Here is a 15001-nt window from a genome sequence, read left to right as displayed (position 1 = left end):
TTGTGGGTCAATCCACAGTACATGGACTGCAGAAGTTCAAGAAGGCAGCTCAGCACCACTCTTTCAGGGGCAACTAGGGACAGGCAATAAATGCTGGCACAGCCAACGATGTCCACATCCTACGTCCCACATCACATGTGTGAATTAAAAAGAGGAAAAAAACTGTGAACTGAACTTTAAATTCCACCACCAGCTGTGGTCTCTGGATTACTAATGCAGTGATGTTACCATTATGCCACCCTTTCCCATCCTGGGAACATCAGGGATACCTTCAATTGTGAAGACAAATATACAGATTCTCTTTGAATGTTGACACCCCAGAGGTTTGGAGACCAGACGGGGCTGACCCTTACGTTGTCAATGAGCAATTATCTGATCAGAAAATAAAGGCAAGGAATTCTGCTCCACAAAGGCTCATCTTTGAAGTGTCACGCCCATCCTCCATCAATGCTTTTTGATAAACTCCAGACTGTGGATATCTGACAGGAAGGAGAGAGGACATTTAATTGCCGTGCATCCAATCCCAGGTGTGAATACTGATGAGAATGGCTCAGTGCTTTTCTTATTGTTATTCTGCTTCAAGTCGCTGCTATACTGGGAAGTCACGGACCACACTTCACACAAACAGGAGAATTAGGAGCAGCATTAGATCAATTGGCCTCTCTGAGCTTGCTCTACCATTCGATAATGTCATTCTATCACAGAGTACACAAGAGGCCCTTTAGCCCATCGATCTGATTGTGGTCTCTATTTTACTCCCCAACACCCTTTGACTCTCTTGTCGGTCAAAAATCTACCCAACTCAGCCTTAAAAGAATACTGCTCTGTTGAAGAGAATTCTAATGACAATCTAATGACCCTCTGTGAGAGAAAGATAATTCTCATCTCCATCTTTAAATGGGACGCCCTGAATGGTGAAACTGTGCCTCTTAGTTTCAGTCTCTCCCTCAAGGGGAAACACCCTTTTGATATCCATTCTGTGGGCCAACATCAAGTGCCCTGCTTTCCAGATAGTTCCATTCTTGATAACCGCACTGTTTTAAGTGCACATCTTGTAAAATCATAGTAGGAAGCAAGGCCTGGGAATGGCAGTTGTACATCAGGGTCCAATAACTGAGGCCTGACTTTTGAAGTTAGGGGGTACCCATGCTCATATTGGCCGGGGGTGCAGAGCTGCTGCACTTGGCTTTGAGGCAGTGGGCGTAGTCACAAGCAGCACCAAGGCCCATGATTTCCGTCTCTGGCATTCAGTAGGAGCCATCCAGTCTACCAAAATAGTACCAGCTTTTAGAAACGCAACGTTGTTCGCCCTCGCCCTACATAATGAAACTCTCTTATCAATGTTGCCCTTTAATCTGCTTCCACTACTCATTCAGACAAGGCATTCCAATCACAGTAACGCTCTGCGCAAAGTAAGCCCTCTCCTCCTTACTGCCCTGGTTCTTTTGAATCACTATGATATCTATGAATGTCACGATGACTCAGACACCTCAGGTTTCTGACAATCCAGTTTCTCTTGGCATACTATTCAGTGCTTTGAGTATACTTAACAAAAGGATGTAAATTGCTGAGCTTTGACATTTTTCACAGGTATGTGAACAGGTATCACTGCCTAGGAATAGACAAAATGTTCTCAAAAATGGCACCAATACTCATGAAGATGCCATCTTGAATTGCTCCTTTAAGCCTTGCGGGGGAACAGTGGTTGGCAAAGAGGGCTTAAAGTGGGGTTGCTAACCCTGCAGTGGAATTCCTGGAATTTCCAGGAATTGGAGATTAATTCCCTGGAGTTTGCCATGAACACCCCAGAGGAAAACAATCCTGGGCAAATTTAAATAAATCACATTTTCACCATTTGCTTGGAAGACATCTTATATCTTCCCTATGGCTTCTTGTAATTTATAGATGCAAAATGGGAATACCAGCAGAAAGGAAGGGGGAGACAGAAGTACACTGAAAGGAAGACAAAGATTTGTCCCATAATAATTAGTCAGGATTCACACTAATGTGTTAAAGACAATTAATTCAAAACTGAAGAAGTGTGCTACTGTACTGGAAATGTTAACTCTGTTTCTCTTTCCACAGAGACTGCCAGGCCTGCTCAGTTCCTCCAATGTTCTCAGTGTTTGTCTGTGTTAGTTCAAAACTAATGCACTTTGTTGCTCCTGGAATGAAACAATCCTGGTTTTGTCAGCAACTCTGCAGGACTGAGTCCCACAGGACGGTGCTGGCTTCACATAAATTCCACCATATTACTCTGCTGAGTCTTCAATAGAGACTGGTATGCAAAAACCAAGTTGCAAATGATCCGACCCCAGTGCCTGCCCACTACAGGACACGACTGCAAACAGGTAGGCAATTTGCCACAGCCTTTGTCAGCATCCCTCCATTAAAAAGGGGCAATTTATATATAGCTGGAGGGGCACATTCCTCAAAGAGGCAAGTGCAAATTGACCTTGGTCAAGATGGGAACCGAACCACTCTATTGGCAAGCTAACTGAACCCCACTTGGGAGGCAATAACTGGTGTTTTAATTCCTTCCAAAGTCATCACAATAACTGTGCCTGCAATCTTTACGGGCACTGGGAAGGTGCCAGACCAACAGAAGGCTGGGACACATTCAAAGAACCCAGGTCAGATTATTTATTTCCCTGCCTGGTAAGCCTGCCCAGTAATTTTCCTCAGCTCAATTAGATGCATTTGGCAGCAGATGTTTGCTTCAAAGCCAACCACTTGGAACAGTCTCACTGTAGGACAGAATGTGAGGCCAAGGAGGTACTAACAGGGGTATCAGCAGCTCAATGCCAGGTTCCACGAGTATTGTGCCAATTGAAGATTCAACGTTCCCAGGGACTCCTCATTAAACGTCATGAGAAAGCAGGTCAGTCAGACCCAGAACATGGAGCTGATCAGCTTCTAGACCCCTGTGGTGGCCAAATCTCTCTCTGAATGCCCTGAGAGTGTTGGTGGACACTGCATGCTCCCACTCCAAGAACACCTGGGCACAACTGCGGAAGCGGGGCAGGCAGTCGGGAACGGTGGCCCCCCAAGAACTGTTCAGGGGCCTGCACATGTAACATTTGTATTTGGTTGATACCATCATTTGACTCAGTCTTGGGTTACTCTACAATCCCGGTTCTTCTGGTAGGTGTCATTCCAGCAGCAGCCACCACCTCCTGGTCCAACGAAGTGCCCCTGGTGACCTCAGAACTCATTATCATCAGGTGGGCATTTCTAAAAGGCACCCATGGTTCTCTTGTCAACCCTCCAACTGATGAAACCCCCATCACCTCCATAATTCCACTGTGTAGCCAATTTGTGCCCTAATATCATATTCCAACGTTTACCCTTTGACCCTTAATAAAAAGAAAAATTGGCTAACAGAAATCTCCAACTCAGGTTTAAAATGAATAATTGATCACTTCCCAATTGCCATTTGTGGGTAGATTCAACCCAAGAGGATGTTTCTACTTGTAGGCAAGTCTGAAACTTGACATTACTAAATCAAAATTCAGGGAAAAATATCTTTAACTAAAGATTGATTACAATCTGAAAGTTGTAACCACAAGGAGTAGTTCAGGCAATTCACATGAAAGCATTTATCGTGAATAAGGGATATACATAAAGGTTGTGGGGAGCGGGGGGGAATGGAAAGACATACTAATAGGCTGGGATTTAAGATGGTAGCATTGATCAGTTGCTTTATATTTGGAATGAGCTGACATGGATCTGAAATTTTTTAGAGTAATGCAGAGGTGGTTTTAAATTCAAACAGTTTATTTACACCATCTAAAACGTCTTAGAACTTGACATATTTTACAACGTCCACACAGCCATAGTTAGGAGCAGCATCTCTCGTCTCTTGAGCATTTTCTCTCTGAGGATCAGGAATCAGTTATTTCGCCCACTTGCTCCACCCATAGCTTAAAGCAATCATGCACTGTACTTTTATGTGTTTCTACTTGGTATTCAAGGCAGAAAGCACACGTTCCTGGACTCTCTCCTCCTATTGTTTCTGTTGTATTTCTACCAATAGTTCCTTAGATTTCTAATTATAATCTACATTAAAAAGATCAATGCTTAAAGCTACTTTATTGTTACACCCAAGCACAGTGTGTCCTGCGTGCTGGCGCCAGTCCATAACCACATTTGCCAGGACTTGCTATGTGCATTTGGATTACTGTCACGAGCAGCAAGTGGAAAGAGGGTCTGTGCCATTCAGCCGAACATCTTTCACATTAACCACAGGATCAGTGCAGAAGCACCCTGATGACAGTCTGATTCATCAACTCTTCAGACCATCAAGAATCAGCCTGTCAATACTGATCGCGGAAGCTGCTCACAGTAAACAGTGCACTGGAAAGAAGGGGATCACTGCGTAAGTTGGCAGCTGAACCTGGCAAGTGAGGTCACATCTGTCCAACCTGTTGGCTTCCACCATGTACCAGGTGTCAAAAACCTGAGCTATTCATCACTGAACCACTCCATTGTCCCAAATCAAACTCTCACCCCTACCCTCCAGCCCCTTCAATTCTCTAGTCTGTCTTCGCTGCAGAATACCAAAACTCTCAAAGAACAAAGAACAAAGAAAATTACAGTACAGGAACAGGCCCTTCGTCCCTCCAAGCCTGCACCCACATGCTGCCCGCCACAACTAAAACCCCCTACCCTTCCGGGGATCATATCCCTCTATCCATCCTATTCATGTATTTGTCAAGATGCCCTTAAAAAGTCACTATAGTATCTGCTTCCACTACATCCTCTGGCAGCGAGTTCCAGGCACCTACCACCCTCTGTGTAAAAAAACTTGCCTGTACATCACCTTTAACCCTTGTCCCTTGCACCTTAAACCCATGGTCCCTGCTAACTGACTCTTCCACCCTGGGAAAAAGCTTCTAACTGTCCACTCTGTCCATGCCCTTCGTAATCTTGTAGACCTCTATCAGGTCGCCCCTCAACCTTTGTCATTCCAGTGAGAACAACCCAAGTTTCTCCAACTTCTCCTCATAGCTAATGCCCTCCGTACCAGGCAACATCCTGGAAAATTTTTACTGCACCCTCTCCGAAGCCACCACATCCTTCTGGTAGTGTGGCGACCAGAACTGAACACAATATTCCAAATGACTCATAAAGCAGAGGCTCTGTGCCGGAACAGAACTATCTATCCTGGCTGGCACAGCTCTGCCATTTAAAACCTCGCTTGCAGGCACCTGAAACATATTGCTCATTCCATTCCAGGAAATACAGCCTTAATTCCAAAGGCCACTGACTGGCCCTCAGAATTGTTGCCTTACCTTCTGCAGGTCTTGGGCTGAAGAGTGTGATCCAGCAAGCCCAGAGTGTCCACCAATGGAAGCCCATTGTCTCTAGCGAGGTCCCTGTGCGTTGTCCAGTCCTCCGTTGAAGTCTAACGCTCGAATGCTGTAGGGCTGGGACCAGTGATCCTCAGACCTGAGGTGGAAACAAACATAGGAAGTTGGATTAGACTTCCACCAGAGGTCAAACATGTCATCTATGCTGAGGATTTGGACCTCGCAAAGGAATAGATAGGATTTTCTGATGAAGGGTCTAGGCCCAAAACATCAGCCTTCCTGCTCCTATGATGCTGCTTGGCCTGCTGTGTTCATCCAGCTCTACACCTTGTTATCTTAGATAGGATTGCAGTTTAACACCTCTACTCCACCACCCTCACCTCAATTCATGCAAGTTGTACACCTAAGTTTATTTTTGCTGAACCACAAGAGATGTGGCTGGCTCCACTGCTGACATTCAAAGGGCATTTAAGGTTAAAAAAGTTATTGCTTTATTAAGAGTGCAAGACTAGAAGACAACTGGAGATGAGAAATGTTACTCTACCATCATAACTCACACACACACGACAGCTAAAAATAACTTCCCTATTACCTCGCCTGGTGCTTTATTGAGGTGTAGTTTTTGTCCCTTTCATTCTGCCTGAATATCAATCAGAATACTTCTCACTTCTTGTCTAGAGAGGTGCTTGAAAGTCAAAAGGTAATCGGGGTTAGGCAGGAAAGTGGAATTGAGACCGTAATCAGATCAGCCATGATCGTATTGAATGGCAGAGCAGGCCCAAGCAGCTGAATGGCCTCTGATTTGCATGTTAAGGGTATCAGGCCTGGTTTGACTCATTGCCCTGTGGTGTCAACCTAACACCTTTTGAGCTCCAAATAACAAATTACAACCCTTAAAAGAAAAGAACATCAGTTACTTGATATTGGAGATATCTCCATGAGTTGGCAGTGGTACACATAACAGCTCCCCGCTTCAAAACCCCATCTTGGGCCTTCATTTCTGTCTGAGCCTTGACCTCAAGTATGAAGGTTTTGTTTACTGTTTGAAATCTGGGATTGCTTTGAATGAGTTCTTTCCAACTTTGAGACAGTGACACCTCATGGTAATTTTGGATATCTCCGCTACGGTGGAATTATGACACGCAGTGTTTTTCACAGTGAGCCCTGTCATATGCACACTTTTTCGAATTGTATCCTCCATTTAAGATTGCCTCTCCTCGCAGAGACTGAGGAGACTGGGCCGGTATTCTCTAGAGTTTACAAGAACATGATGGTCTTACAACATTGTTAGAGCTATAGGGTTAAGGTTAGGATTAGGTGGTGATTAGGTTGGATTGTGTGGATGCCCTGGGATGTCATCTGGGTGTGGTGGGGTCTAGAACCAGGAGGCACAGTCTCAGAATAAGGGACAAGTCATTTTAGCATTGAGATGAGGATGGGAGTAGAGAGGAGGCTCAGACATTGAGTATATTCAAGGCAGAGATTGATGTATTCCCAGACACTAAAGAAATAATGGAATAATGCAGGGAAATTAGCGTTAAAGTGGATGGTCAGCCAAGAGCTAGAATGGTGATGCAGGCTTGAGAGGCTGAATGGCCAACTCCTGTTGCTACGTTTATCCTAACAAAGCATACCATTTCAGAGATAAGGGGTCTGGCCACACAAGAAGACCACACACCCCGCAACCCCCGTCCCTGCCGTGCAAAGAAAAAAACTGCATCTTGAATGCCTCGGCAGGTAAAACAGTATTACAAGTATCATAGTCACGATCCTGTACCTTTGCAAATGAGTAACAGATTCACTTTGAGGCAGTTAAATGAATCTCCCACATCATTGGTTGTATAGTAGTGGTGGGAAAACTGCTACCTGTCTTCACTTCAGCAGGGCCACAGCAAAACATTCAACTCTAAGCCTTGGAGCAGTGGCTTAGTGGCTTCTATTCCTATGAGTAAGATGGCAGTGGGTTCAAGTTCCACTCGAGACTTGAGCATAAAACCTTGCTTAACATGCTGGTGCAATGCTGAGGGGTTGCCACATATTCTGAGACAGTAAAATTTTAAACCAAGACTTCTATCTGCTCTCTGATGTGACTGCAAAAAGAAAACATTTTGAAGAAGAGTGGGGATTCAAGGTGGGATGGCCCAGAGTGTTTCAACTAGCATCGATTACTCAACCAACATCACTCAATTAGGTTATCTGGTCATCATCACATTGTTGTTTTATGGGAGCCTTCTTTGTACAAACTGGTTCCAACCAAATACTTCAAAAGTAGTTAATTTATTATAAAGCTGTTTGTGACCGCCCACAATCACAGGTGGAACACCTTATCTAAGGAAAGATATACGGGTAATGCAGGCTATTCAGAGAAAGTGAACTTGGCTAATCCCAGGCATGAAGGGACTGTCTATCATCAGCTAAGATACCAACCCGATTGAGAAAACCCAACCAGCTGAGAGGACGTGTTAGCCATGGTCGTGGCTGAATTGGTAAACACAGAAAGTGTCCAGGCAGTTCCAGCAATGTCGGTGGTATGCACTATCATAGAATCAAGTCTGATACATATCATTCAGGTTACTTCAGAAATTTTGGTACGAGACATTGCCATCTCACCTTAAAACAGTTACAAACATAGAAACTGCAGGGAAAACTCAGCAGGTCTGGCAGAACAGGTTCTGAAGAAGAATCATTGGACCCGAAACATTAACTCTGTTTTCTCTCCACAGACTATGCCAGACCTTACTCAGTTTTTCCAGAAAACCTGTTTTTGTTTTTGATTTCCAGTATCAGCAGTTCTTTGGTTTTTTGTTATCAGGATGAAACAGTTGTTCTGTATGACTATAAATCCGGTTCAGCTGTGGATGACCAGTGAGCAAACCTGATTAACTATGCCAGGAAACCTGAAGGAACAGTGGTTATTATTGCTACTGTACATAACAATTACTATAAAGATCTGGGCAAAGGAAGACTGCCCACGCAACCTGTCATTGTCAAGGAAAATGTCTCCAGTTGGAAAGTTGAAGAATAAAAAATCGAGGAAGTTGGTGGAGCTGTGTATTAAATTTATGGCATAAATTTTATAATTGGGGATACTAACAAAATATTGTCACTTTAAAAAGTAAAATGCAGGGACTATCTTATGTGGACAGGTTGATTAGGTCGGGCCTGTACTAACCGGCGGTTAGAAAAATGAGAGGTGACATTTCTGAAACATTATTCAAAGATTCTTGGGGGACTTGACTTTGGCGTGGCATGCTGGCTCAGTGGTTAGCACTGCTGCTCACAGTACCAAGGACCCAGGTTCAATCCTACCCTCAGGAAACTGTTGGTATGGAGTTTGCACATTCTCCCTGTGTCTGCCTCCCTCAGTCCAAAGATGTGCAGGTTAGGTGGATTAGCCATGCTAAATTGCCCATTGTGTTCAGGGATGTGTAGGTTAGGCGGATTTCCTGGGAAACGCAGGGATAGGGTAGGGGAATGGGTCTGGGTGGGATGCTCTTTGTACAGTCAGTGTTGACTTGATAAGCCAAATAGCCTGCTTCCATGTTGTAGGGATTCTATGACAGGGTAGATGAGGAGAGATTGTTTCCCCTTGTGTGACAACCTATGCCCAGAGGGCATCATCTCAGATTAAGAGGTGGCCCATTCAAGACAGAGGACAAATTTCTTCTCTCAGAGGGTAGTAAATCTGTAGAATTCTTTACTACAGAGGGCTGTCGAAGTTGGGTTAATAAGCATATTTAAGGTTGAGACAGACAGATTTTTAACCATTTTTCTGAAGAAGGGTCTCGACCCGAAATGTCAGCTTTCCTGCTCCTCTGATGCTGCTTGGCCTGCTGTGTTCATCCAGCTCTACACCTTGTTACCTCAGATTTTTAACTAGGAAGGGAATCAAGGGTTATCAGGAAAAGACAAGAAAGTGGAGTTCAGGATGATCAGATTAGCCATGATCTCACCGAATGATGGAGCAGACTTGATCAGCTGAACGGCCTATTTCTGCTCCTATGGCCTTATGAGGAGTAATATAAAGTCTTTCCTTTTTGGTTTTCGGATGTATTGCAACTCTTGATCGATGGTACTGGGGCTCTCCTCGAACACTGCCCAATAAATCATGACAGAACAGGGCACTGAACTAAACACGTGCATTGGCAATATGACAGAAGCCACAAGTAGGATGTTGAATCATTCTTCCCTTTAATAAAATTACTCGGTTTTAGATGTCGACACAGACAATCAGTCACTGCACAGGGGTGGCTAATATCATAACTGTGGGCACACTGAAAACTTCTTGACTGATTAGGAGAGGGGAAGGGAGCAGTGATATAGGAGGGAGGGAGTTATTGCTCAAATCCAAGTGGTAGAGGAAATTAACTCAGGGATTAATAAAGAAAGAAAGGGAAGACAGGGGAAATTGTAAGGAGTATCAGCACAGTCCAGAGACCTGGAGCTCAGAGGTGAATTGGCAGCTGGGAATCTAATCCTGCCCACAAAGAAAGAAGCACGTCCCTTGTTCCAACTGGCCACCCCCTACACAAAAACAGATCTGTAAAATCTTCAGAGAAGCACAAACGACATGCGCTCCATAACTGCTCGCTCTATGATGGTGGGGTGGGGGGGGTTGGGCGTGGTGTGTGTGGAATCTCTGCAGTTCTTGTGTTCAACTGGCCGCTTTTTCAAAAGGAGGCAAATGTTTGCTCACTCGCAAAGAAATTAGCTGAAAGTTACAGCTTTGCAGTTGGTGAAAGTATATAAATACCTTGACAGATCATGATTGTGGGTTTGGTTTATGGTCTCTGATCCAGATGTGACTGTGTGTTCCACATTACAAAGTGAATGATGCAGAATTACAGTGCAAATGTTGCAATATTATGAAGCCAATGGCGCAGCGTTACGCGGAGAGTGCCCGAGATCTAACCATAACAGAACAAATATAATGCAACATTACAGGGTGTGTGGTGTTGTGCTGCAAACTGAAGGTATGATATTACAGGATGCATTTTCTCATATAGCAGGGTGAATGGTGCAGTATCACATGGTGAATGGTGCAGTATTACACAATGAATGGTGCAGCACTACATGTGAATGGTGCAGTATTACACAGTGAATGGTGCAGTATTACACAGTGAAAGGTGCAGTATTATAGTGTAATAAAGTAAATGAATTAATTGCACACAGCAAAGCAAACAAATTTGATCTGGGAGCCATTACAGAGGCATGACTACAGGATGACATGGAATGTGTCATGAACATTGAAGGGTATATGATATTCAAGAGGAATAGGAAGGTGGGTAATGGTGAGGTGTGGAACTCAGAATCTAAGATGGTATCTGTACAAACGTTAGCGCTGATTTTGGTTTGGGAGATCGGAACGTAGAATCAGTTTGAGTGGAAACGAGCTAAGTTAGGAGAAAGAGATTACCACTGGGAGTGTTCTACATGCCCCCTTTCATTAGCTATAATGTGGGACGAATCATACAAGATGAAATATTAGATTTGTATAATTAAGAGATGGCAATAACAATGGGTGATTTTAATCTACATTTAAACTACCTAAATCATATTGGTAATAATAGCTTCTATGAAGAGTCCATAAAGTGCTTCTGAGGTAGCTTTTTAGAGCAGCACATTCTGGAACCAGAGAGCAGGCTATACTGGACTCTGCTGTCTAACATGACCGGATTAATTAATGACCTCGGAGTAAAGGCATCTCTATATAGCACTGGTCATAATAACAATTGAAATTTACATCCAGTTTGCAAGGAGAAGAGTTTTCTAAGACTAAAATTTTAAACTTAAAAAATAGCAATTATGCTTGCATTAAAACTGAGTTAGCTGAAATGAACTGGTATATGAAATTTACAGATATATGTACAAAAGCATTGGCAGACACTGAAAAGGATATTTCAGAATACTCAAAATAAGTATAAGGAGAAGAACAACTATCTGTGGTTAAATAAAGAAGTTAAGGAGAGCATCCAACTTAAAGAATTGAAACATATATTTGTGCAAAGGTCAATGGCAGATCAAATGATTGGTCAGAATAAAAGGAACAGCAGAGAATGACTGAAGGGTTCATTAGAACTAAGAAATTTGAGCATGAGAATAAGGGGCTGGAAGTGTTAAAACAGATAGCAAGAGTTTCTAGAAATACCTAAAAATGAAAAATGTGTATTGGTACTCTAGGAGGTGTGAATAGAGAGTTAACAGTAGATAATCAATGAATGGTGGATGTAAGGAATGAATAACTTGTTTCTGACCTTGCTATAGAGGATACGAAAAATATTCCCAGTAATATCTGTAAATCAGAAAGGTGAAGGAAGAGAGGAACTTGGTGAAATTATAATCACTAAGGAAGTGGTACTGAGCAAACAGATGGAACAGCAACTGATGGAGTTGACAAATCTCCAGGTCCTGAGAAACTTCATTCTTGGATCTTAAAAGAGGCAGTTAATGAAATATCAGAGGTCTTGGTGTCAGTTTTCCAAACTTCAAGAGCCTAAACAGATTCCATTAGATTGGCAAGCAGAAAATATAACCCCTTTATTCAAGAAGAGATAGAGGAAGAAGACAGGAAACTACAAGGCAGTAGGCTTGACAACTGTCATGGGGAAGCTGTCTGAATCGATCATTAAGGATATTATAACTGGGAATGTGCAAAAACCCAAGGTAATCAGGAAGAATCAGCATGGTTTTATGAAAGGGAAATCCTGTTTAGCGAATTTATTAGAATTCTTCTAAGCAATTACATTTGCTGTTGATAAAGGGAAGCCCATTCTTATACTGTACTTGGATTTCCAGAAGGCATTTGATGAGGTTGATGCGAAAAAGTTATGTGCAAAGTAGGAGCTTGTGGTGTAGGCCATAGCTCAGGCAGATATTGGCTGATCAGTAGATCCCTAAATAGATCTTTTTCATATCATTATGAGTGCAGTCCCGTAGAGGTCTGTGCTGGGCCCTCAACTTTTAACAATTTATATCAATGAGTTAGGCAAGGGGATTGAAGGCATGGTTGCTAAATTTGCAAATGACACAAAGATAGACGGGAAAGTACATTGAGATGCATGAAGTAAACTTTGGCTTATGAGGTGAGTGGATTCTCTTCAAAAAGTGCTTTCACATTCAATGGCATTACCATCAGTAAACACCATCCCTCCCCACCCCAACTATCAACATCCTGGGGGAATCACAGACTAGAAACTAGACTAGCAATACAAAAGATCCCACAATCTTATTTTCAATTGGAAAAGAGTCCTCCTTGCTGTCCTGGCCAATATATATCCCTGAACTGAGTTCATAAAACCAGATTATCGATCATGATTACATGGGTGTTTGAGGGAGTCTGCTTTGTGCAATTTGTTTATTGCATTTCATATGTTACAACAGTGTTCAAAAGTACTTCATTGTCTGTAAAGTCTTTCAGGATGACTGGTGGTCATGAAAAGTGCTATATAAATATAAGTATTCCTTTTACTACCTCTTTGAATCTGACAACTGCTTCAGGATTTAACACAAATCCAGGCTAACAGGAAAATACTGAAGCTGTTGTCAGATTCAAAGAGGTAGTAAAAGGAATACTTATGTGAAATCTACTCTAAAATCTTAAATACTGAAGTTGTAATCTTCAGCGCTCCTTCACACCCGGCACTGTGGACTGTTTGGTCCCTGAAGGCACTATCAGTGAAATCATTTAATCAGCAAGAACTTTGTCCATTCTGCTCACAGGTATGAGAAACATTAAACCTTGTTTAATGAGATATAACAGCATTTTCAACAGTGCCCTGATTAATAACTAGCTGAACAACCTTTTGGGCCCAGAAAGTCTAACGTTATTTTCCTGAGCTGCTGTTACAAGCTCCTATTAGGATAAATTACTGCAGATGTTCCTCTCAAAAGAAGAATTGTACAAATGGTTGGAAAGAAATATAACTATAGGGTTACAATGGAAGTAGGGGAGTGCTGATTTACTGACTTGCTGCCAGAAAGCCAACAAGCATACAATGGGCTGAATAGCCTCCATCCAAACTATAACCATTCAATATTGCCAAAGTAATCTTTAAACATATTTTATTTCTTTGATAACTGCTTACACTGTTTCAACTTCTACATTAACCTCACGTGTACGTCCAAATTTTTAATTCACTCTAAATTTTTAAAAAAAGATTTGCTTATGAGTGCGTTTCATATCCTGCTTGTCTATGAGAATTCTTCAATTTGATTGGCTTGGTTGGGCAGCTTAATGACATTGCTGCATCTTGGCACTGAGAATCCCTGTCAAACAGCACTGCAGTCAATTGCTAGACCTCACTGCATCACTTTACACCTGGCCAATGTGGAGATATCACTATGACATAATTTCATATTTTGCAAACCTCCAGCTGACCTTTTGATCTTTAGCAGTTTGCCAAACATTAGTTTCTCTCAAACAAAGACAGGAATTGCCAGAGAAATTGCAGGAGGTGCGGCAGCAACCGTGGAGAGAAAAACAGAGTTAATGCTTCATTCTAGTGACCTCCTTCAGAACAAAAGCGCTTTTTATCTTGATGACAGGTGCGGGGTGAGGGAGGGAGTTAGATAAATAAATATCACTTTTTCCTAGATGCTATCAGTTCTGAGGAAGGTTACCAGACTCAAAACGTTAACTGTTTCTCTCTGCCAGACCTGCTGAGTTTCTCCAGCAATTTCTGTTTTTTGTTTCAGATTTCTACTATCCACAGTTCTTGATTTTATTTTAGTTTCTCTCATCCTCCCTCTTAGTTCTACTCTTTTGGGACAGTCCAGTTGCTGTTCTCTCCGGTTTATGTAAGTCCCTTTCAAAGTGTGGAAACGAGAAGTGCACACAAGTGAGGGATGCCCAGTCTGTCCTCAGCCACAGCAACCATCTGATCATCGGCACCTAGAACGCTGCCTGGGGTAAGCCATCTCCTTATTGTCTGTTTCCACATTCTATTACCAGTGAAATTGATAAACTGCTATCAATCCCAGGTGACCAAGTCGCCCTGTCTCATTCTATTCTCTTCGTCATGTGTCTATGTTGTTTATTGCTCCGGCTAACACATGCTTTGCACTTTTATATGTATCACATTACATTTGCATAATTGCACAATTGATCCAGATCAATTGCAAATTATGAACTGCACGCCTGAAGGCCTCCTGTGGCATAGTGTTAGTGTTCATGTTTGTGAGCCAGGACGCATGGGTCAAGTCCCACCTACTCCAGAGGTGTGTCATAACATCTCTGAATATGTTAAATAGAAAATATCTTAACTCCTTTCCTCCCTACTCCCTTCCCCATTTCAGAGTTTGCCGTAACCCTAACGTGTCTACGATTGGTTTCAAGTCCAACTTTTTTACGTGAGGCATACTCATTGGAGGGAGCAGGAGAGATTGACCAGAATGAATCAGAGATAAGGGATCTTGCCTGTAATGATAGTTTGGAGAAGCTGGGATTGTCCTCATTGGAGGACAAAGGATGACTGAACGGTGCCTGTAAATCTGAGGGTTTTCACAGGACAGGTAAATGAAAGCTGCTCCCATTAGATGATGCAGCGACGCAGGGTTAAGACTTTGGGCGAGAAATACAGGGAGATCTGAGGAAAAGTCTTACTTTTTATATAATGACCTGGAGCTTGTTCCTGAAAGGGCCAGGGAAAAGAAAAAGAAGAATGATTTTGGAAGGAGATTACATGGATTCT

General features: G+C 42.7%; 1 protein-coding gene across 1 annotated transcript in view; it reads right to left on the bottom strand.

Moving 5' to 3' along the window:
* Positions 1 to 5361, bottom strand: part of LOC109919125 (adhesion G protein-coupled receptor L1-like) — a 337549-nt gene extending 332188 nt beyond the window's left edge. Inside the window, exon 1 of the mRNA XM_048617997.1 lies at positions 5295 to 5361. Coding sequence (XP_048473954.1) covers positions 5295 to 5361 — 67 coding nt within the window. The remainder of the gene's footprint in view (positions 1 to 5294) is intronic.
* Between the last annotated feature and the right edge of the window lie 9640 nt (positions 5362 to 15001).

Source organism: Rhincodon typus, chromosome 38, assembly GCF_021869965.1.
Source record: "Rhincodon typus isolate 14 chromosome 38, sRhiTyp1.1, whole genome shotgun sequence".
In the NCBI taxonomy this organism is placed as follows: domain Eukaryota; kingdom Metazoa; phylum Chordata; class Chondrichthyes; order Orectolobiformes; family Rhincodontidae; genus Rhincodon; species Rhincodon typus.
Note: the sequence above shows the minus strand (reverse complement) of the source record. Positions and strands in the feature narration are given on the sequence as shown.